Source organism: Amblyomma maculatum, chromosome 6, assembly GCF_055883805.1.
Source record: "Amblyomma maculatum isolate TAMU_Amacu chromosome 6, ASM5588380v1, whole genome shotgun sequence".
Lineage (NCBI taxonomy): Eukaryota > Metazoa > Arthropoda > Arachnida > Ixodida > Ixodidae > Amblyomma > Amblyomma maculatum.
In genome coordinates this window covers 139,922,555-139,945,550 of record NC_139349.1, presented here as the reverse complement: position 1 = coordinate 139,945,550, position 22,996 = coordinate 139,922,555, and the positions used below count along the sequence as shown (strand labels likewise).

The following is a 22,996-nucleotide window of genomic DNA, read 5'->3' as shown; positions in this document are numbered from 1 at the left end:
GTTATTTTACCTGCTTGTTAAAAATACTGAGGAAGGCACTGAAGATCCCTCTAGAAGATAAGATGAAAGCCGGCTGTGTCTTCTGTAGCGTTTAGGAGGCACTTTAGGCAGTTTGAGAGTCAAGGGTCCGTCAAGTACCACTCGCTTCTCGTGGTTAGTAATACTCATTTATTTTATTATTTAGTGTCGGTAGCGTGAACCCATTTAGCATTAGGAGGCATGGGAGAATGCTTAGCTCACCTCGTTCGTTTAATAGCTACCGCGTCCAGAGAGAGACTGCCTCAGGAGCTGACAGCAAACTCTATTTCGTGTCCTCCGCAGAGGCGCAGTGGCGCCACGTATATTTTCATGGAGATTCGAAGGCTTGTCCTGGCATTTCTGTCACTTTACTAGAGGACCCACTGTTTCTCAGGGCGAAAACACACCTTTGACATTCCATTTTGACTTATGACGTTAACATTTTAACATTTGACCTTTAACCTTGAAATTTGGCATCCGCTGTGGTGGGCACGTTGTGGCCACATTCTCTGCGCATGGAATTTGATTACGTCAATCATGCGGAAAAAAAGGCTTGCGCTTTAATATAGCAAGAACTGCATTGTGTTTTATTGACTGGTGAAAAGTCATTTTAGATTGGTCTGCAGTGTTTATATTTATATATATATATATATATATATATATATATATATATATATATATATATATATATATATATATATATATATATATATATATATATATATATTTTATATTTGCCTGCTGCTGCCAATAATAAAACAATGCCGTTAAAGGCCACGTTGACCAGAAATTCCTCCGTCGCCTATGTCGGCATCGGCATTGCGAGCAAACAATCACGAGCATAGTGCTAGAAGTTACGCTTGGCCGAGCTGTCAACCCGTGTCTAAGCTTTAATATGACAGAGTGATATCAGAAACAGCTTTGCAGGACGCTGGCATTCACGTTAACACTTAAGCCGTGCAGGCGCATTCATACGGCCTCACTAAAGCGGGGCTTCATATTCGGGGTGATAGACTATGCACTGTGACGTCATAGTTTCAGGGTGGAGCTTAAGTATTCCAAATACGTTTTTAATGCCGACACCCATACATGTCAGTCTGTCCTTGGGGACGACGCACGTTGCCGCAAGCGCCGTTTTCATGATGCGATCTTTCTTGAAATTGTTGATATACCCATTTTGTAACGCAAGCGCATTGTGCGGTGGCTTCTGTGGTGACATGTCGTATGCTTATTTTTGAGGCCGTATCACACACACCACCGAACTATGATGACCCTGAGGCTTAAGTCTAGCTCTAAAAACCTGCAAGCTTACGGCGGCTGCGAGCCACAACCAAACAATGAACGCCATTTCGTTACATGACAATTTACTAAATAAATCAGGCGTCAACTTTTGGATAAAATATCACGGGAATGGTGCTCGCAGGTGGCAGGATTGCAGTTGGCATGGCTAAGTACAGATATCTTGATCCAGAATTAGACTTAATGAGACCACATAAGAGAAAGTTGGGAGTAGCTGCCAACAAGGATTGCGCCTTTGATGTGAAAAGATGCAATAGGAATCAACCTTCCAGTGATCTTGGACTTCGATTCAAGCACGTTAAAACTATGCGTGGAAAGCATGTTCATACGGCTTAGTTAAAGCCGGAATTCATAGGCGGCATAGGAGTCAAGTGCGTACACCTTGCTTGGTTTTAGCCGCATTAAAGCTTGATCAAAGCTCGGCGAAAAATTCACTTTTTCCAGCAATGTTTGGGTTTTAGAATCGTCAGGTGATTATAGCGCGAGCCAAGTGTATGTGTTTCCGTCTGTCTGGCTTTGATAAAGCTTTGTATTATATCCGCGGTGCTCATTTGACTCACTGAAGTTAAGTTCTAACTGCGTTGGCTAACCAGTGTGCAGTGCAACAGATGTCGGTAGAAGAGCATTTTAACCGGTTCATGAAATGTGACAATGGCTTCTTTGGCGCAGGTTTTGACTTTCTTCACGGCAATGCTTCTTGCTGGAAAACTAAACGGATAATTATTTCCTTCTCCGGAACCGACCGAAAACAAACGACAGGGTGCAGCGTACTTAGTTTAAGTGCCTCACCTTGAACGTAGCAGTGTAGTAGTTTTCAAAAGTTGTTAAGTATTCGGTATAGTTAACCGGAACAGCGTACGCAACAATTTCGTCTGGCACGTGGATGAAGTCGAGATAAAATGCCCTGGGGTCATTGCAGTACTGAAAAAAAGTAGAACGTACAAAGTCTTGTAAAATCAGTGTGCATAGATGATGTCCGGGCATCATAACCACTATCTGACAAATGTCATCTTAAGTATCTCGAAGTTATCTTTGTATAGGTGACGACCTTGACGATCAAATCGACATATCAATTCCACAGCTTCGTTAGGGACTCGCCATGCCTTCGTAAGAATTATTATTTTACTACGCACAATTTAAAACATATTATCTTAAGAAATGTCGTTGGTAGGTCCGTAGAAAACCTGTATTCGTCCGTTAGGAACCCCGGCCACAAGGGAAACGTATTGGGGTCTACGTGGCAGCTTAATCTTCATAGCGAAACAACTATACGGCCCTTTATTAGTGCGGTGCGGTGTGTGTTTTTCCGAAAATTACAAAAAATGTTACAGGATTGCACTTGAACCTGATTAAGAGCGAAAATGGCGAACGTCACCTTGCCGGACTATCTTCAATACCTGCATCGTCATTCTCATTCCTACTATCAGTATCGTCACCATTAAAATTATCGCTACTACCATCATTAAATACTATTATCACTGAATGCATTTTCGTGGTTGTCGCTACTATTATCCTTGCACTAGACAAGAATTACAGTCGGTTTCTGATGAGCCCGGCATGGCTGATTCGCGTGCGCCCTTGGCTGGTGCTGGGAGGAATAATGTTTCGAATTCCGATGGAGACAGCTCATTAAGTAATAATTGGTTCACAGGAAAGGAAAATCCCAACATCTGTCGCACTTCTCTGGACACCTGACCCGCGTTGTTCGTAGAGAAAGGGAGGACGGTGGGAATTAAAGCGGAAAGAGAAAGGGATGCTGCGGTGCAGGGCTCAGGACTAACTTCGACTACCTGGTGATTTTTAACGCGCACTCACATCGCACAGCACATGAAGGACTCGAGACGAGAGCCTTTCTTGATCCATGGTGAAAATCTCGCGTGCGCGAGATCTGCTTGAGAGATCTGTCCACAAGATTCCGCGATAAGTGTTCTGCTTTGCCAGCGTGCCTGACTTTTTAATGTCAACATAGGCATGGGCGAAACATTAGGGTGGCGCCCTGCGGGTAGAACTGTAGCCCTTTATGGGGCACAAAGGCGCTCAGAATGGGGGTGTAAATGACGAAGGGCAACTTCTGGCTTCTAAGGGCTGCACTGAAGGCCATTTCGCTGAGCACGAAAGATGCCCTGGAGAACCATGCAGACACAATGAGACTGAGAGGAGTCGTAAGAAAAGATAGAGGAAGAAGACTAAGGCCAACAATATGGCTTAGAATAATATTTGGGTAGAAAGATCAGCAGTAAATTGGCTTGAAATCAAGCAACAGGTAGAAGCAGAGATTATTGCGATGTATGGGGGATATGGGGGATCTTTAAGAAGCTCCGCTTATCGCAGATTACAGTTTCGCAAGTTGTAATAGACAGCGTGGAGAACGCAAATGTGGTGGCGTAGGAGTATTGATTAGACATAGAATTACTTGGCAGTGAGTAAACAAACGATATGAGGAGCATGTAATAGTTATATGTAACATGGCTGGCAAAGAAGTACTGTTAGAAGTAGTGCACTTGCGGACAGAGCAACATAAGGTCGAAAAGGAAGCTGTGAAGAAATGTATACAGAAAGATATCAGACGAATAGGAAGCAAAGGGGAGGTACTCACGCTAGTAGATATGAGAATACTCGCATAGAAGATTTGGATGGATTTGTAGACTGCTACGGAAAAATGATGAACAATGAGCAGCACGACCTTATTAATGTTAACAGAGAAGATATTGTGTAATCACGTGGGAATCTGGCGTTTCCCACTCCAGTATTGACTACCGCATACTGGCGGGAGGTGTATATGAAAGACTAGATGCGATAAAAATTGACGAGGAAAGCATAAATAGTAATAAAATAATAAATAAATTGTAAATATAGGAGCGACCACAAAAGCTTAATGGTAAGGTTTGGGTATAGGGGCTAGGATAACGCAGGAGTGCAGAAACATGAGGTACAGTGCGGATTTTGGTATATGAACGACCAACATTTGATGGCCATATCAAAAGCGGTAGAGCAGCACACAAAAAAGGCTGAAATCGGTCATGGAAGTAATTCAGACCGAAATAGATTTTGTGATAAGGGAAAACGAGTGGAGTTGCTAAAAGAAGCCAAAATGTTGATGTGTTGTTAAAGAAGCAATAGAAATCCACCACGAAGCTTTCAAGGCCCATCGAACAGCCAAAAAAGTTGTCTAAATTTCAGCAGACATTGGATGAATACAACAAAGAAAACAAAAGAGACATGCCCATGTTTTGTTACAAGAAAACATATATGCTACCACCGACAGGTTGATGGCAGATATTCAAAAGACAATAAGCAGGCACCTAGAAAGTTCTAGAACAATCTGAAGGCACATGCCGAGATCCGAGACATATAAAGAACGAAGATGATAATATACTGAAAAGCGAAGAGGCTGTGCAAGTCATTTGCGAACAGCTAGAAGTGCTTTTTAGAGAGTGTGACGGCGGCAGTGTTATTAATCTTGATACTAATCGTTACATAGAGGAAGTGTTTATCATCGGCATTGAAAAATTGGATTTTCATGCAGCAACAGGTTTCGACGCAATGCCAATGAAACTAAATGCAGGGTTACGTAGGTAAAAAAACAAAAACGACGACCTTGTACGCTGCTCTAAGTGACACACAGAAGAACAAAGATATCCGAGTAAGATGGCGAGAAAGTAGAATGAGCCTTCTATAAAAACGCAGAGGTGAAAAAGATCGTATGAATTCTTTTATGCCGTTAACAGTGACATCGGTATTGTATGGAATACCATTGCAGGCAATCAAAGATCAATTACAAGGGTGGAATGAGGAGAGGGGCGAGGAGGGTATTAGGACAACTGCTGAACAGCTTCAGGCATGGTCATAGACTAAACGATAATTTGTTCGCTTTCACACAATGCATTGAAATCGCGGAAATTGAAGAACGACCACTGTGGAGTACGTTTTTAGATATCAAAGGGGCTTACGATATGTAGAACACGCTCTAATGTTGCAAATGCTAGTAAAGGAGGGTATGGGCAAGGAAACGATAAGTTTATTGAAAGATATTTGCTAGGAGAATAACGTAGCAGCGAAGTGGCAGCACTAGGCTGATGCAAAAAGAGTTGTGCTTAAACGGGGGCTTACCGCTGTATTCACGAACACGCCTTCACTCGAACTTCTACTCGATGCAGCCGTGGAGGCCTGTTTTTTGTTTCAGAAAGAAACCTCCTCTCGAATCGCTCCTCCAGCGGCGGAGAAAACATGAGTTTTCTCGAGAATCTCGAGTCGGCGACGATACTACCTTGGCCCGCTTCTCGACCGCCACTCCACTTGTAAACATGGCGGACTTCTCATCGTTCGCTCGCTGTGTGAACTTTGTTCCACCGGTATACCAAACTTATAACGAAACTGGATACGACGAACATACACCGAACTTTTCTCCAAACCATCGGCTGAGAGTCACAGCCACCCGGGACTTATGGCACGTTAGAGGTTTACGGAAGCGACAATGGTTATCCTCCTGCCGTCGCTGTCGCTCATGCCGAACATGGATAACCGTGATCAGCCACCGACATCTGTGCTGTGTTGATCGTCGAATCATAGCGCTGCGGTTGTGTGGTACTGGCCCATTTCAAGTCGTCACCGGAGAACGAATTATTGTGTTGCGCTTGTGTGGCGCGGGCAGATTTCAAGTCGTCACCGGACAACTGAATGACATTTCCGAGCCTACCGAGTGCAACGTTGAGGCGCGCTGTTAATGGTGAGCTCACCCGTGGCCGAACTCAGCAGCAGCGCGCTCCTTCCGTGGCTCGCCTACGTGGTGGCTTCTACAGACGGCGGCGAACTTGTGTGGGGAAAACGTGTTGCATGAGTAAGCTGAGGGCAACGGAGGTGCGGTAAAGCTGTGTGCACATCTGGGCTGCACCCCGCTCATCAGTGGCCTTCCCGTCGCCTGATGGCACTTACTATCGTCTTCGGACGCGCTGTGCTTTCTAGGGAGCGCGTTGGTTTGCTCGTTCTACAGTGGGATATTGGCAGTCGGCGAAGGGTATGACTTTCGACGCACGTTTTCAATTACGGTTGCCAGCTTGTTTGGAAACCGCAGGCAGCATTTGCTTCTGCAGAGTCTAATTCAGTGTACATGCGCTGCTATGCGCTACGAAGCAACAGGCTGGTTTTCACCGCTCGCCCAGCCCTTTGAAGGCCGGAGTCATGTTTGTAGGAGTTGGCGGCGCATAATTGTTTACAGTAATGTGTTTTGATGTTTCTCGAAGCCCGGTAATAAAAAAAATAGGCACAGCGCCAAAACGAGAACGTAGTCTCACACCAAACAAATAAACTGCAGTATTCACACCATTTCTCAAAGCCTACGTCATGTTTTACGTAAACTAAACGTCACTTGCAGGGGCTGTTGCCAGATGCGAAAGTGTTCTCAGCCATTTTCACAGCCCCTATTTCATCCAACCAGAAAAACAAGTTCCGCTACACTGTTAACGTCAAGTTTGCTTGCGACATTTGTTTGGAAGACTCAACATGAACAAACTGAGTGGGTTACACCCTTCAGCACGCAGGTTTTGGCCAAATGTTCACCTCAGTTTCTTCCCCATTCGCCAGTTGCACTGCTTCAAGTGGAGTACGTATTCTCGAGGAGACCTTGTCGGAGGAAATGCCAAGCGGCGTTCAAGAAGCGGCTGTGTTCTCCACTCCACGGAGGGGAGGGGTAGCGTAATCGAGGAACGTTTGTGAATACAGGCGTAAGGAAGGGATGTCCTTTATAACCACTTCTGTTCATTGTCTATATCTGAGTAATTGAACGCATGTTACAATCAAACGGACTGGGTTTTACGATGTCATGGCGGAACACGGGTCAACTGGAAACTTGCTGCTCACAAGAATTGATGCGTGCAGGTGCTATTGGCCTTCGAGCAGATAGCCAGAAATGCCTCCAAGACTTGGCAGACAGCTGTCGAAGAGAGACGGATGTTCTGAGATTAAAAAGTAGCCCAGAAAAATTAGGAGCCATGGTTTTCAATGATGCGCCCGGTACTATCACGTTACAAAACTTAGAGATACCTAGAGTTAAAGCGTACAATCACCTTTAGTACTTGGAGAAATGATGACGCAAACTACTTGCGGTATCACGAAGAGGAAATTGCAAACAAAGGAAAAAGAAACACTGCTCTCATGAAAAGCGTGGGCACTGGATATATAACAAATACGAGGTTATTCGAGGAATTCGGAAAATCACAGTGGTAGAAGGCTTGAAGTTCACAAACTGTGGTGTGTTTGGGATGTGCCTCAACTTCGGCGCTTGAAATAAAGCAGACGGCAGTCGGCAAACTTGATTTGGGGGCGCCATGGAGCAACTTCTAATGTGGCAGTTCAAGGTGATATAGGATAGTCGACGTTCGAAGTGCGGGAGAAGCACACTTGGGGCACTATAAAGAATGGTTGAGGAAAGTGAATGGAAATTTAGCTGGACAGCAAATATCAGATGCATGTACCGGTGTAGTATAGATACGACATGGAGGAGAATACCTAGATGGCTTGCAAATAAATACAAATGTCACGGGGAAGCAAATGATGGAACATCAGCTTGAAACAAAATGTAAAATCCTAAAAAAATTTTTCATTGGCAAAAGAGAATGCTTGACAAACCGACGATGGAACTTTATAGGGCGACTATGAAAATTCAAAAGGAAACGTTTTTGGACAAGTTCGGAGGTAGTGGTAGGCTAGGATTGAGTGCTTGAGGACGCAATGCTACCGGCAAAAGTTTACAGCACAGATGACATTTGCTGCTGCGTGCAAAGCAAGGAAAGCATGGAACATATTATTATCGAATGTAGAGATTTCAACCACTAGTGCACGACGCTGACACAGGAATTCGAGAAGCACTTTGGTCTGAGGACATTCATGGCTGGCTGAATTATGAAACAGTGGAAGTAATTAAGAGGCGAATTGAGGATTGGTGGAAAAGGTCAAGGAAGTTGTGTTGGACAGTTCAAAGGAAATAATGAGTTAACCTAAAAAAATTGAGCACTAAATGTATTACGACCTAGGTGATACTTCTCACCACACCATTATAAAAGGGGATGCTGATAATCTATCTATCTATCTATCTATCTATCTATCTATCTATCTATCTATCTATCTATCTATCTATCTATCTATCTATCTATCTATCTATCTATCTATCTATCTATCTATCTATCTATCTATCTATCTATCTATCTATCTATCTATCTATCTATCTATCTATCTATATATCTATCTATCTATCTATCTATCTACCTATCTACCTATCTATCTATCTATCTATCTATCTATCTATCTATCTATCTATCTATCTATCTATCTATCTATCTATCTATCTATCTATCTATCTATCTATCTATCTATCTATCTATCTATCTATCTATCTATCTATCTATCTATCTATCTATCTATCTATCTATCTATCTATCTATCTATCTATCTATCTATCTATCTATCTATCTATCTATCTATCTATCTATCTATCTATCTATCTATCTATCTATCTATCTATCTATCTATCTATCTATCTATCTATCTATCTATCTATCTATCTATCTATCTATCTATCTATCTATCTATCTATCTATCTATCTATCTATCTATCTATCTATCTATCTATCTATCTATCTAGTCTGTCTGTCTGTCTGTCTGTCTGTCTGTCTGTCTGTCTGTCTGTCTGTCTTTCTGTCTGTCGACCCCTCTGTCTGTCTGTGTCCTCCTGTGTGTCTGTCTGTCTTTTTGTCTGCTTCTGTCTGTCTGTTCCTCTGTGAGTGTGTTTTCCTTCTGTCTGTTTGTCTGTCCTGTTGTCTGTCCTTACGTCTGTCTATCTGGCATTCTGTCTGTCCTTATGCCTGTCTGTCTGCCTGTCCTTCTGTCTATCTGTGTGTCCTCCTGTCTGTCTGTCTGTCCGCACCGCGAATACCAAAGCTGCCGGAGCACTGCAAAGAACATGCGCCAGGGAAAGCCCCACGACAGCAGCGGCAGTGCACCGTCCAATCTCACACTGACAAGAGCACTGCAACGAACCTGGACCAAGAAAACGAGATTACTACTGTGCTGTACGAGCCCTGGCCTTGGCAGCAACAGCTATACAAGGGGCGAGTATATACGGTGTGCAGCAACAACGCTCAGGCTTTCACAATTCTCTCCTGCAGGTTCTGCTTTGCTCTCATGCTTTTCTTCTTAAATTTTGAGTTCATGCGAACATTTCCGGCAGGCATTTCCGCAGGCCATGAGCCTAGAAAGGCATGCATTTTAATGCGCATTGAAATTGGATCCGCGTCCTTTAGAAGTACGAGGCCGGATAGCGGCAAGTGTAGAGAAAATAGTAAGGGCCAAAACCAGCAGCCAAGGGGGTGCACAGGCGTTTGGGGCTGGCATGTCGTCTCACCTCTTCCGTGGGGCCCGGTGGGGTGGCGCCGTTCACGCAGGCATCCCCAAATTGGGCGTCATTTTGCGTAGCAGTCATGTAGACGCGCGTGCATAATGTCAGCGACATGGCCACCGACGGGTAGATATTCCACGAGGTGCTCATGTTCACCCAATCCATGGCCTGGAACTGACCAGCCACAGCCGTCACAGCAACGAAAGGAACAGCCTACAAGCGAACGCACTTCGCTCTTCTCCAATATGGCGCTTGTATATCATAAACATGAAGAAATCGATCCTTTCTGCGTAGCTTCAGTACAATTTAGCTCATGTCAGAGCCTTAAGAGAGGAAGTAAGTGACGCAAAAAAGGTATTTTCTGTCAAAGGAAAAGGCTGCACGAAGAAATTATTCTAGAATTGTTAGGCGTCGAGTTCGAAGCATCACTTTGTAGAACTTTTGCTTTAGTTATTGAATACGAAAACTGAATATCAAAGTAAAACTGGTCGCATTCTATCAGTCAGCGAAGAAGTACTTTCATTTAGACACTAAAGCCGTGGGTGTTTTAGGGTGATATACCATATCGGTCAGCCACGCAAGCTGTGACCAATCGTAAAATTTAAAATTTTCCGAGATCACTGCAGAATCTGCACTGAAGAAATGCCTAAGCCTGAGCCATGTCGTGTAATCTGCGAGATGTGTCAGCGGTATGCCGCGAGTGGCAGATTGAGCGTCTTTCCTTTCCTGTAAACGAATTAAAGAACGCCGATTAACTTTGATGTGTTCAACAGAACGTTGGTTTTGTTCAACAAGGGGGCGCGCAATGTACCATGTGCAGCGGCAGTGTTTTTGCTTTCGCATTTCTCCTTTGCAGATTCTGCAGTGCTCTCGGAATTTTTCAGACTGCAGTTGCTTGATTACGTTGCTTTACACACTTCCTAACCATTCCCACCCACTTGTACACGCAAATGACCCCCTTTCCCGCTCGTTCATGATAAGGCTATTACAAAGACTGATTGACAATTCGCTTTAATTATTTATTCCACATGCACCTCCCGATTTCCCATACGGGGTTTGTTTATGCTGACGCAACCATTATTTTTTTTATGAACTCATTCTTTCGAAAGTAATGGTGTGGACAAGCTCGTGATGACATGAAACCGCAAACATCGCCGTACAATGCTCACGCTATAATAAATTAGGGAAACAAACTCAGCCGTTCAGGGTATAATGTGACAGCGTTGCACACACACGGACGATGTTTTACACCTTTAAATTCATTTTTTACACATCGGTAATTATCATGAGCAAACACAGGCTTTTTATTCAGAACATTTTGACATCTTTGAACACGCTTTTTTCTAATTCTTCATTTCTTCAATGACTTCCATTAACTTATAGATCAATTACACACGCTAATTTTCATTTTTTAGGTTCACAAAGCATTGGCTTTTTATTCTGAGCAGTTTGACAGGTTTGAACTTCCCCTTTCTACATTTTTTTTATTTCTTTGATTAGGCATATACAATAGGCAAATTACAATGATTACATTACCTCGTCATGGCTAATAACACACCAGTCAATCCTCAGTCACTAGAACCAGAAATTGTAATGATACAATGTTTTACGCAGCCCCCGATTATTTACGCGGTGCCGACTACTACTGTACTACGCCGACGGCTTTGCGACCGAACGAGGTGCCCAAGATATCGATTTAAAAGAATGAATGCCCAAAGGACGAGTGAAAGCCAGTGCTTTGGGGAGTCGTATGGCCTAGCCTGCGGTGTCTATTCTTTAAAGCGCCGCCTTGACAGCTCGCTAGGGCCGAGGTTGCGTTATTCCGAGAGTCGTAAACAAATGGCGGTCGCAAGGCCAGATTCGCGAGCCCATCCCGCAGCAACACCGCGTAACGCGTGAAGGAAACAAAAAAAAGAAAACACCAGTCGGTTTACCGGAAACGAAAAGCGCAGTATCTGTGACAACCGCGGACGCCTAAACCGCACAGTATGCGCAAAGAGAAGTGTCGGAGTTTAAGAAGAGAAAGAGGGGCCGTAGTAGAGCCTGTGGAATAATTTCGACGATCTGAGTATCTCCATCCTACATGGCATCGAACAGTGCATGACGCCTTCGCGTTTCTTCATTGAAGCGCCGCCACAGTGGTCGGATTCGAATGTGGGTGCTGATGTGATAGTGGAGGTCATGATATGTGATAGTAGAAATTATTCCAGAGCGCTGCAACCCTATGTTTGAAGCCAATATGATCGTTCACCTTTAAGGCGAGGGAGTGAGTGGCGCAGGAGGAGGAGAAACGGATCTCCGTCACAGTGAAGTAAACACGGAGAGCTGGCACCTGTTCGTCGTCTGGAGAGCAAAGCATATTGCGTGGTGCAGGGAGGAGAGGAAAGGCTGCGATGCGTACTAACAAATAAGATTGGCGGTGAAGAAACGCTCGACAAGACAAAGCAGGTTCAGAAGCGAAACGAAAAAGCTGCTGCTCTAAAGCTACGGCACTGCGGCCAGAGGGCAGCTCGCCTGCTTTGCATTCCCCGTAGGCGCACTCGACTATTTTCTGTCGTGGCTCTGCTTCTCGGGTTAGCATGGGAGGCCGTCCGAGGCCATCCTGGGTGTCTCACAGAGTATCGCGATGTGCCATGACGGGAACAACAGCGGGCAAGACGAGAGCGGCAGTAGGAATCAACGAAGGTCTATGTCATTGCTAAGCGACAGAAACATGTTGACCCACCGAACTGGTATGTACAAAAAACAGGTCAGCAATAAACCGATAAGAAAGACAATACAAAAGCTGTAGACATCAGTTATTTAAAAATGATGTTCTTCTCAAGGACATTACGATTGCGTCAAACTTATTCACTGACCAAGAAACTGTGTTTGCTAAACTATATTACAAAGTATGATTCCTATCCAATGCCATCGCCAATAAAATTATTTAAGAATATATTTTCTGTGAAGCGCATGCAATGTGTGGCCTGAAAGCATGAACGCCTGATTAGCACAGCAAAATAAAGTTTAATATTTGATACACAGCAAAGACAATCTTGTCAAAACGTCCTGCTGCTGCACGCTATTCCGTGGTCAACCAAGTAGAATAGCCTGCATTTTTTTAAATTCTTAATTGCCCGAAACGCTTCCTGCCAACTACCCTGATCACTAATTCACGCTGGTTCTTAATGCGATGAAGGGTACATCACTGTACACATTTCATACTAACGTTTTTAACACAATATTTAACTTCCATACTGACACTTTCTTCCCAAAATGAATATTCCAAATGTAAGCTGTTCATTATTACAAAACTTTTGAGAAGAAAAAAGCATACCGCTGACCAGTCCACGTAAATGGGGCTTCCAAAAGTACCAAGTTAATTTCGCTAGCCTGTGGTGCTGTAGATTTCATTTGAAAACTGGGTTCTACTTGGATAACATAGCGAGACGCAATTGAAAATTTAGACCAACAAGCCTACTATGCGTTATGTGCAAGGTACCTCAAACGTAATCGCTAATACAATCAGGCAACCTTAGACTTCAATCAACCAAAGGATCACGTTGGTTTTTGGTAAGGGTACTCTACTATCAACCATGACCATGCCCTAAACCAGGTGACAGAAAAAAGATCGGAATATAAACAGTCCTTATACGTAGCATTCATTCATTACTAAAAAGCATTTGACTTAGCCGAAACCACTGCAATCATTCAGGCATTGCAAAATCATGGTGGATTGGCCGTACGTGAAAGTCTGGAGACATCAGTAGTCGCTGCAATGAAACCATGGCAGTGCATAGAGAAAGTAACAACAATCTTATAAATGAAGGTGTAAGGCAGAGACACGATCTCCCAAATAATATTTACAGCTTACTTAGAGGAAGTGTTAGAGGGTTGGAACAGGAATAGTTAGGGAAAATGATGATGGAGAATATCTCAGTAATCTGCGATTCGGTGATGACATTGCCTTCCTAAGTAACTCAGTGGGTGCACTGCAAACAATTATTGTAGGCCTAGAGAGGAGAGGCAGAAATGTAGTCCTAAAAATCAATATGCTGAAATGTGGATTTAATGGTTGGTTGGAACGTCTAGCGCTGGCAGTACTTTGGGCACAGCAGGATCGAATTACCAGCCGGAGGGCACAGCTTCAGCGCGAGCGAGATGGGCGCCGGAGACAAGCGACGGTGATGGCGATGCCGCAGCGTTTTCTGTTCTTTGTCTTCTTTACATGTCCCCCGCGTGAAGAAGTCGCCATCCTGGCGACTCAGGGAGAAGAGACGACCAGAGAGTTGTAATATGGCTTGAGGCGGCTAACGTGGACAACCTCGCGGCCGCGACGGCGGTGGTCGGAAGAAGGGGTGACTGGCTCGATTACGTAGTTCACAGGGGGTGTGCGTTCCAAGACGCGATAAGGTCCGTGGTATTTGGTGTCTAGTTTGTTGGTGGCAGGAATGCATAGCCAAACGAAGCTGTCGGCCAGGAACGTGGGAGCAGGGGTATCGGTATCATGCTAATCTTTGCGATAGCCTTGAGTGTTGGAGGTAAACGTGCGAGCTAGCTGATTGCATTCCTCGGCCTTCTGTGCAATATCTGACAAAGCACTGTACTCAGAGGCATCTGGATGGTATGGCAAAATTGTGTCCAGAGTACAAGATGGTTCACGGCCATATAAGAGAAAGAAGGGCGAAAACCCAGTTGTTGCTTGGGTGGCAGTGTTGTACGCGAACGTTACGAATGGCAGTACCTGGTCCCAGTTGGAGCTTCCCGATTCCGATGTAACATACATTGCGAGCATGTCCCCAAGCGTACGGTTGAAGCGCTCCGTGAGGCCGTTTGTTTGTGGGTGGTACGCAGTTGTAGCCCGATGTATCGATTTACAAGACGACAGGAGCTCTTGGACTACTTCGGAAAGAAAGACACGACCTCTATCACTCAGTAGCTCGCGAGGGGCGTCGCGTCGAAGAATGAAGTGGTGCAGAAGAAAATGGGCTATCTCTCGGGCTGTCACCGCAGGAAGTGCAGCAGTCTCGGCGTAACGGGTCAGGTGGTCGACGGTGACGATGACCCATCGATTACCAGCGGCACTGCATGGTAGCAGACCATAAAGGTCAATTCCCACGCGATCAAACGGGCGAGCTGGACACGGTAAAGGCTGGAGAGGGCCAGCAGGGTGGCGAGAAATCTTGCGTTGTTGACAGGCGGTACAAGAGCGAATGTAGCGACGTACGAAATTGTACATTCCCCGCCAGTAGTACCTCTGACGAATTCGATCATAGGCTTTGAGGACGCCGGCATGAGCGGTTTGCGGGTCAGTGTGATGGTGGGCACAAACCTCGGAGCGGAGGTGGCGCGGAATGACAAGAAGCCACGTTCTGCCGTCTGAGTTGTAGTTCCTGCGGTAGAGAAGGCCGTCCCGAATGGCGAAATGGGAGGCCTGTCGGCGGAGTGCTCGAGGATGCGTAGCCGCGGAAGTAGTGCCAAGGATATCTAGCAGGTTAGAAACCAAAGGATCTTGTCGTTGCTCGAAAGGCATATCCTCAATGGTGAGTGCTGACAAGAATGCTTGCGGAGGGGACGATGAGTTAGGCGAGCGCACCGGTGACCGAGAAAGAGCGTCGGCGTCAGAGTGCTTGCGGCCAGAGCGGTACACTACACGGATGTCGTATTCCTGAAGCCTGAGAGCCCAGCGCCCGAGACGGCCAGACGGATCCTTGAGAGACGCGAGCCAGCAGAGAGCGTGATGATCTGTAACTACCTCGAAGGAGTGGCCGTATAAGTAAGGGCGGAACTTCGTTACAGCCCACACGATTGCTAAGCACTCCTTTTCGGTAACGGAGTAGTTGGACTCGGCTTTGGTGAGAGCACGGCTTGCGTAGGCGACAACGTATTCGGAGAAGCCAAGCTTGCGCTGGGCGAGGACGGTGCCGAGGCCGACACCACTGGCATCGGTGTGAAGTTCTGTAGGTGCACTAGGGTCGTAATGGCGAAGGATTGGTGGTGACGTCAGAACATTGCGCAGTGTCGCGAATGCATCATCGCAGGCTGGCGACCATGAGAAGAGGTTAGGGGTGCCTTTCAAGAGCTGTGTAAGGGGGGCTATGATGGTCGCGAAATTCCGAACAAAACGACGAAAGTACGAGCAGAAGCCCACGAAGCTTCGCAGTTGTTTCAAAGTGGTCGGTTTCGGAAAGTCAGCGACGGCGCGCAGCTTCTCAGGATCAGGCAGAACTCCATCTTTACACACAACATGTCCGAGTATTGTGAGCTGGCGAGCACCAAATCGGCACTTTTTGAGGTTCAGTTGAAGACCGGTGCGGGTTAGGCAGGTGAAGACCTGGCGAAGTCGAGTCGGGTGGGTCGGGAAGTCGGTTGAAAAGACGACGATATCATCGAGGTAGCATAAACAGATGTTCCATTTCAGGCCGCGCAGTACAGTGTCCATCATTCTTTCAAATGTGGCTGGGGCGCTACAGAGTCCGAATGGCATAACATTAAATTCGTATAGTCCGTCTGGAGTAATAAAGGCGGTCTTCGGACGATCCGCCTCTGCCATGGGCACCTGCCAATACCCGGAGCGTAAATGGAGTGAGGAAAAGAATTCTGCGCCTTGCAAACAGTCTAGGGCATCGTCGACTCGTGGGAGCGGGTACGCATCACGACGAGTGATTTTTTTGAGGCGGCGATAATCAACACAAAATCGTATGGAGCCATCCTTCTTTTTAACTAGGACCACAGGGGACGACCATGGGCTACAGGATTCTTTAATTACTCCGCGTTGCAGCATGTCATCGACTTGTTGGGCAATAACACGGCGCTCAGTCGGGGACACTCGATACGGCCGCTGGTGGAGAGGTGGGTGAGCGCCAGTGTCAATGAGGTGAGTAACGGTCGTCGTGCGGCCCAAGGAAGATTGCAGGATGTCGAAGGAGGAGCGCAATTGGTGTAGAAGGTCAAGAAGCTGTTCTCGGTGGCGCGGCTCTAGAGCGCTGTCCACAGAATGGTCAAAAAGATCCCGCTGTAGCGGATCTGAAGCCACACGAGTTGGAGTCAAGGCGTCACCTTGGCAAACAGGGAATGACAAATCATCAAAGGCGAACAGAAGGTCCACGGGCTCGATGCGGCCGAGGCACTCCCCCTCGATCAACATAGCGGGAGACGCAAGAGGATTGGCTACCAGAAGTGTGCTAGCGCCGTTGTTCATGTCAAGGACTGCAAACGGCAGCGGCAAGTGGCGGCGGCGGCAGACAACGTTAGAGGGCACAAAGAGAACTGTCGCGGCGGTGGTAAAAGAGGCAGTGAGGAGAACCAGAACAGCGCTAACGGGTGGGTTGGTTGTGTCATGAGCTACGAGGAGTTTGGTCGCAAAACGAGGACACGGCTCGTGGAGCAGGGCATCAGATGGTGCATCACTCGATTCAATGAGCTCTACTTGAGGACTGGCGCAGTCAATGATAGCATGATGCTGGGACAGGAAATCCCAGCCGAGAATGACGTCATGAGAACATGTGGGGAGAACGACGAATTCGATGATGTACAGACGACGCGAACAGTGCAGATAGCTGTCGGCTGTATACTGTGAGCGGATGCGGTACGAAGCGATAGTCCCTCGAGAGGCGTAGTCACCTTTCGGATGGAGCGGCAGAGTTTTTGGCTGATAACTGATACAGCGGCACCTGTGTCGACGAGCGCAAGAGTATGAACACCTTCAATGATGACAGGAATAACATTCGCAGGATTAGGACGAGGACTTTGAATTTCTGTCGAATACGCAGTTCGTGCCTCGCGAACTGCGGCGTTTAGTTTTCCGGCTGGGTAACGGGTCGTCGGCGCATTGGCGAAATGGAGCGGCGACGTGGTGATGGCGAACGACAAGGGAGGAAGTCCGGAGGATCAGGGGGTGCTGTTGGAAGACCCGAAGGAACTGGGAACTGGGGGGCCAAATAAGGTAGCGCAGGCCGTGCAGCAAAGGCCATATTTATTCGGCGCCGGCAGTAGCGTGTAGTGTGTCCAGGGATGCCGCAGTGGTAGCAAATAGGCCTGTTGTCTGCAGTGCGCCATGGAGATGGTGTCTGACGCAAGGGGGGAGCAAAAGCTGTTGGTGCGGACCGCATGGGGGGCGAAGCATAGGGATATGCTGGCTCAGGAGGTAGACTTGAAGTAACTTCGGCATACGTGCGACGCAATACTTGAGGAGGAGCCGGCGCGAATGCTGGAGCGTAGCTCAGTGGCGCAACGCCGGACGATGAAACTGTGGGCGTGAGTAACGGCATTGAGGGTGCGACCGGAGTTGATTGAGGAACAGGATTAAGGAGGACTTCAGATACATGCTGCTGGATTGTATGGCGAAGCTCCGGAACAAGGCCAGTTGTTGACGACTCCTTAACATATGGCTGTAGGGACAGTTGTCGCGCGACCTCCTGACGTACAAAAGCCTTGATTTCTTCAGAGAGGCTAGACGACTCCCTCTCCGCGGCTAATCCAGCGAGCGATGCATGAGGCTGGCGAATCAAAGCACGCTCCTTGCAGAGTTCGTCGTAGCTTTGACAGAGGTCGTAGATTTCCTTGACCGTATTGGGGTCTTTGGCGATAAGCATGTTGAAAGCGCCGGCATCAATTCCTGTGAGGACATGACGTATATAACCGGCCTCGGTCATGGTCGGGTCAACGCGGCGACACAAATCAACAATGTCTTCAATATAACTGGTGAACGTTTCACCGGGCAGCTGTAGTCGCGATCGAGGACGCTGTTCCGCGCGGAGTTTTCGGACGGCGGGGCGGCCAAAGACATCAGAAAATTTCGTCTTGAAATTCGCCCAGGTGGCAAAGTCCGACTCGTGGTTTCGAAACCACAGATTAGCGACGTCGCTCAAGTAAAAGATGACATTGTTGAGCTTACGGTTGTCGTCCCAGTTATTGTGACGGCTGACCCGTTTGTAAGTGGTCAGCCAATCGTCGACGTCGTCATCGCTGCTTCCACTGAAGGTAGCCGGGTCCCGTTGACGAAGCGCACCTGTGCAGCTGACGGGCGGAGGCAGGTGCAAGGAAGTAGGCTCCGTCATTCGGGTAGTCAATAATCTGCTGCGAAGTTCCAGGGCGAGATGGGTACAGAGAACCTCAGATTGACCTCCACCAAGTGAAATGTGGATTTAATGGTTGGTTGGAACGTCTAGCGCTGGCAGTACTTTGGGCACAGCAGGATCGAATTACCAGCCGCAGGGCACAGCTTCAGCGCGAGCGAGATGGGCGCCGGAGACAAGCGATGGTGATGGCGATGCCGCAGCGTTTTCTGTTCTTTGTCTTCTTTACAATGCAGAAGACTGAATTATTGTTCAACAGCCTCGGGAAGAAATAGCAGTTTACAATAGGTAGCGAAGCACTGGAAGTTGCAGGCGAATATGCCTACTTAGGAGAGATGGTTAACCCAGATCCGGATCATGAAAGGGAAATAACTGGGTAAGTAAGGTTATGACGGAGCGCATTTGGGAAGAGCGCACACATTATGACTAGCAGTTTACCGGTGTCGCTCAAACTAAAGTACTGTTGTGCCCGGGCAAGGCGCCCGGATTCCGCTGAACCAAACGTCAAGCTTCTCCTGCTAATACTTCCTTCGCAAGCCCCGGTGCTGCTCCGCAAGACAGCGGCGCTCTGCCAGGAAACAACTTGTCGACGGGCAACTTGTTTCAACTCACCCGGAATTAGAGACTATATGACGCCTGTCCCCTAGCGGTGAGTCACCTTCGCACCACGATAGATTTGAACCTAGCGATCAGCGCGCACGCTGAATGGACCTCCCGGGACGCCGTCTCCTTCTGCCTACAAATTGGACAATTTTAGTTGCAAAGCCTTTTCCAGGCTATATAAGCGAGCGTACTGCCTCTGAAGAACGAGACCTTAACGAGGAAAGGACGCCTCGTAGTATCCCCGGCCATCGCCGAACTTCGGCGCAGCATTGGCTGGCAGCTTTGGGATTTTCCAGACGTGACCTTGGCGCTGCACTGGTAGGAAGTGGATGGTTGTCCCACGTTTGAAAGTGAAACTGGCTGGCACCGGTTACCTCGCAAAACTGAATGGATGCTGCGGATCAATTGACGTTGGACAGCTCGGTGCTGTGAGTAACTATGTTTCCCTCAAATGCAAGACTTTCTGTGACTCAAGTTATGATAGCTTAGAGAAAGGTTTGGGTGTAGCATTGTGCTAACCTTGCGTGTGTCAAACCAAGAGAAAAGTGTTCGAAAACCAAGGGATGCTAGGAAGGTAAACAAGGTACTGTGTGAATTACTTGGGCGTGTTTTGCTGGAATAACTTAGCCAACTTCAAGTATAATATAAAAGAGGCCACACAGCAAGAGGCCGCTTTACAGATGGAGAGCTACAAGGTCAGAGAACTCCAAATTTGGGATGAGCTGGTCATTGATTTTGGATCAAAAAAGAAAATTCGTGAGATGATACGGGCCAATAAAGTGATGGAAGAGGTAGCCAAAGAGGCCTGGCATAAAAATCGCGAGGAGAGAGAGAAAAGAGAACAGCGGTTTGCCCGTTTAAAGTAGCCAATGCAGCTGGAGTTTTCATCACCTTAACTGAGCTTCGAAAGGCGAAACGCTTTATTTGCCATTAAAGGTAACCACTTGAATCCGCGAGACGGATTGGAGCCGTTTGACATTGCTGAGGATATGGCATAATATTTGGCAGACTTATCGAGTGTCTGACGAAGGAAGCGCTTTGAGCAAGGTAGTTGGGCACAGAGACTGAAGCGTCCGAAGAAATCAAGCGCGTCTTAGGCGACCGCTTGAAAAACTACAATGACCGGAAAGAGTCGTTACTAAAAAGACATCGGCTGCCAGCGAAGGAGCTTGGAGACAAATATCGACGCGAGAAAAGCTGCACCAAAGCGTTCTTGGATTAGACGTATCAGTTGAAACCGAATGGCTCGCCAGTGCGGAAGTGTCTGAGCAAATTGAACTTGCACCAGAAAAGGAAACACAGCCTGGCGAAGCGGCCTGGCAACGCGACCGAAGCAGCGAACCGACCGAGCCTCGAACAGAAGTCTCGAGTCACCTTGGTCGAGCCAACCGCTTGACCATGGTAACCGCTCATCCAAACACTAAACTTCTCCTTGTAACACACACTTCGCAAACCCTAGTGCTGCTCCGCAAGGTGGCGATGCTTTGCCAGAAAGCATCGGCGGGGCACTTGTTTCTACTCGCCCGGAATTCCAGACGATACGGCATTGCATCGGTCCCCTAGCAGTGAGCCGCCTTCACTAAGCGGAAAATTTGAAACCAGCGATCAGCGCACTCGCTGAATGGGCCTCTCAAGCCGCCGTGTAGTGCTGCTTTCAGATTGGACAATTTGAGCTCCAACGCCTTTTTCTGGCCTTCACGAGCGTTCGTCGAGTGCCGTGCCGCTCGCAAGGCCGGGTCGCGCCGTAGGCTCCCGGTAGTCGTTCTGCGAATACAGTTGTGGCTAGATTGTAGTCCTTCGCCCGGTGCCGATTTTTTCTACATAATGTATAAATATGCCTTTGTTCATCTCTTCAACGCTGACTCGGTTTCATCGCTACCGCCAAGAGAGCAGGCAGCTAACGATCACAAGAGTGACGTGAGCTACCGGCCATACTCCTACCGCACAACAGTACTTAAAAGTTACATATTACCTGTACTTACCTAAGGGGCTGAAACATGGAGGTTAACAAAAAGGGTTCCACTTCATTTGAGGAAAACGCAGAGGCTATGAAGATGACAATGATGGGTATAACGTTAAGAAATATGAAGTGTGCAGATCGTGTTAGAGAAAGAAGCGGTTAATGACGTTCTAGTGGAAATCAAGATATTGGCAGGGCATCTATTGTGAAGAGAGCATAACCTATGTCCAAAAAGGGTAACAAATTGTATACCAAGGGTAAGAAAGCGTAGCAGGATGCGGCCGAAAATCAGGTGAGCGGTTGAGTTTAAGAAGGTCGCAGGGGTCAAGTGGAAGCAGCCAGCACAGGACCAGGTTGATTGAAGGAATATGGGAGGAGCCTTAGCCCTGCAGTAGCGGTATCATCCGGCAGATGATTATGATGTTATGAGGCGTATATAATACAATGTTGTCAGGCAATTGGAGCTCGCGTTTGTCAATGCACATTCTCACCGCTGTTATGACTAGAGGGCGTCTCGCGACCATGGGCCAGCCAGCAAACGGGGTAAACCATAGCCACCTGCAACCATTTTCTTAATGTGCGAAATGCTTTGCTCCTAAAGAGCAGTTCATTGAGACACTGCATCTACTACTCCATGTCTACCAAGGTCCAATTTGGCGAGCGTTCGCCCTTGATCTGGAGGAGCGCAAGCATGGCATGCATAGAGATTTACCGCGCGACTCACTTTGAAGAGGAGCAGACAGACGCATTCACCGAGCTCCGCCGATGTGATACCAGTTGATTAAAGAGGCTTTAAAAGCCCAAATGCGTGGAGCGACTCTCCCGCGGAGAACCTGTGATTGGCTATTAGTGGGCATCTCGCCGGCCGCCGCCAGTCGTCCACAGTCGATGAGGTCGAGCTAGATATTTTTTTTCTTTGCGGTCGGCAGGTGGGCCGCTCGCCAGAGCAGGCCAATGCAATATGTCAGCGAGAACCGTTGAGGCCGGGATTCCGGACGGATGGCAACATTTGGTGCACCACCACCGCACTGTACCGGCTGCGCCTTCTTCAAATTGGCCGAGCGAAAACCGTGAAAGAGTATCCATCAGTGTGCGCCAGATTAAAGTCTGGTCACTTGCGGAGTACCTTGAAGTAGGCACGAACGTTGCAAAATCTATCTCTCAGTACTTCAACTAGAGTCGGGGTGGGGGAACTGGGCTGGGGGGACGGGGAACCTCAAAAGCGGCTTCAAGTAGGGAACCTGTCTCAGAAGCCGGAGACCCGGCAAACGCATTGCTGTGGCGGAATGATCCAAGGGCCGAGGGCCGCATATTCGGCTAAGAGCGAGTGCTCGCCCTCTACTGAGGCCCATATGGGAGCTCGACTCGAATTGTCTGACAGTCAAATCCTACGCTGCCCACATTCCCCTCCAAACTTCCCATAACAATATCCTAATTCCTATTTCCCATTACCCTACAACCCATCCCTTCCGCTACTTCCCAGGGGAGATACGTGGGGTCTCCCCGGGCCCGCTTCCTCGGCTGTGGGTCGCTTTAGTAGCACATCCCCCCTTTTATTTAATAACTTCAAATCAAAAACTTTTGTCTCATTGACCTATTCATTTATTTTTCGAATTGCGGAACTTTCTCTCCCCGAGATACATTAGTGGTGCGGGCGGAGTCTAACTT

At 47.4% G+C, this 22,996-nt stretch overlaps 1 protein-coding gene across 1 annotated transcript in view; it reads right to left on the bottom strand.

Annotated features, from left to right (window-relative positions):
- Positions 1-22,996, bottom strand: part of LOC146186885 (uncharacterized) — a 91,946-nt gene that overhangs the window by 448 nt on the left and 68,502 nt on the right. The window contains exons 10-11 of the mRNA XM_084608135.1: positions 9,713-9,880; positions 2,107-2,238 (exon numbers count right to left, since the gene is read on the bottom strand). Coding sequence (XP_084464261.1) covers positions 2,107-2,238; positions 9,713-9,880 — 300 coding nt within the window. The remainder of the gene's footprint in view (positions 1-2,106; positions 2,239-9,712; positions 9,881-22,996) is intronic.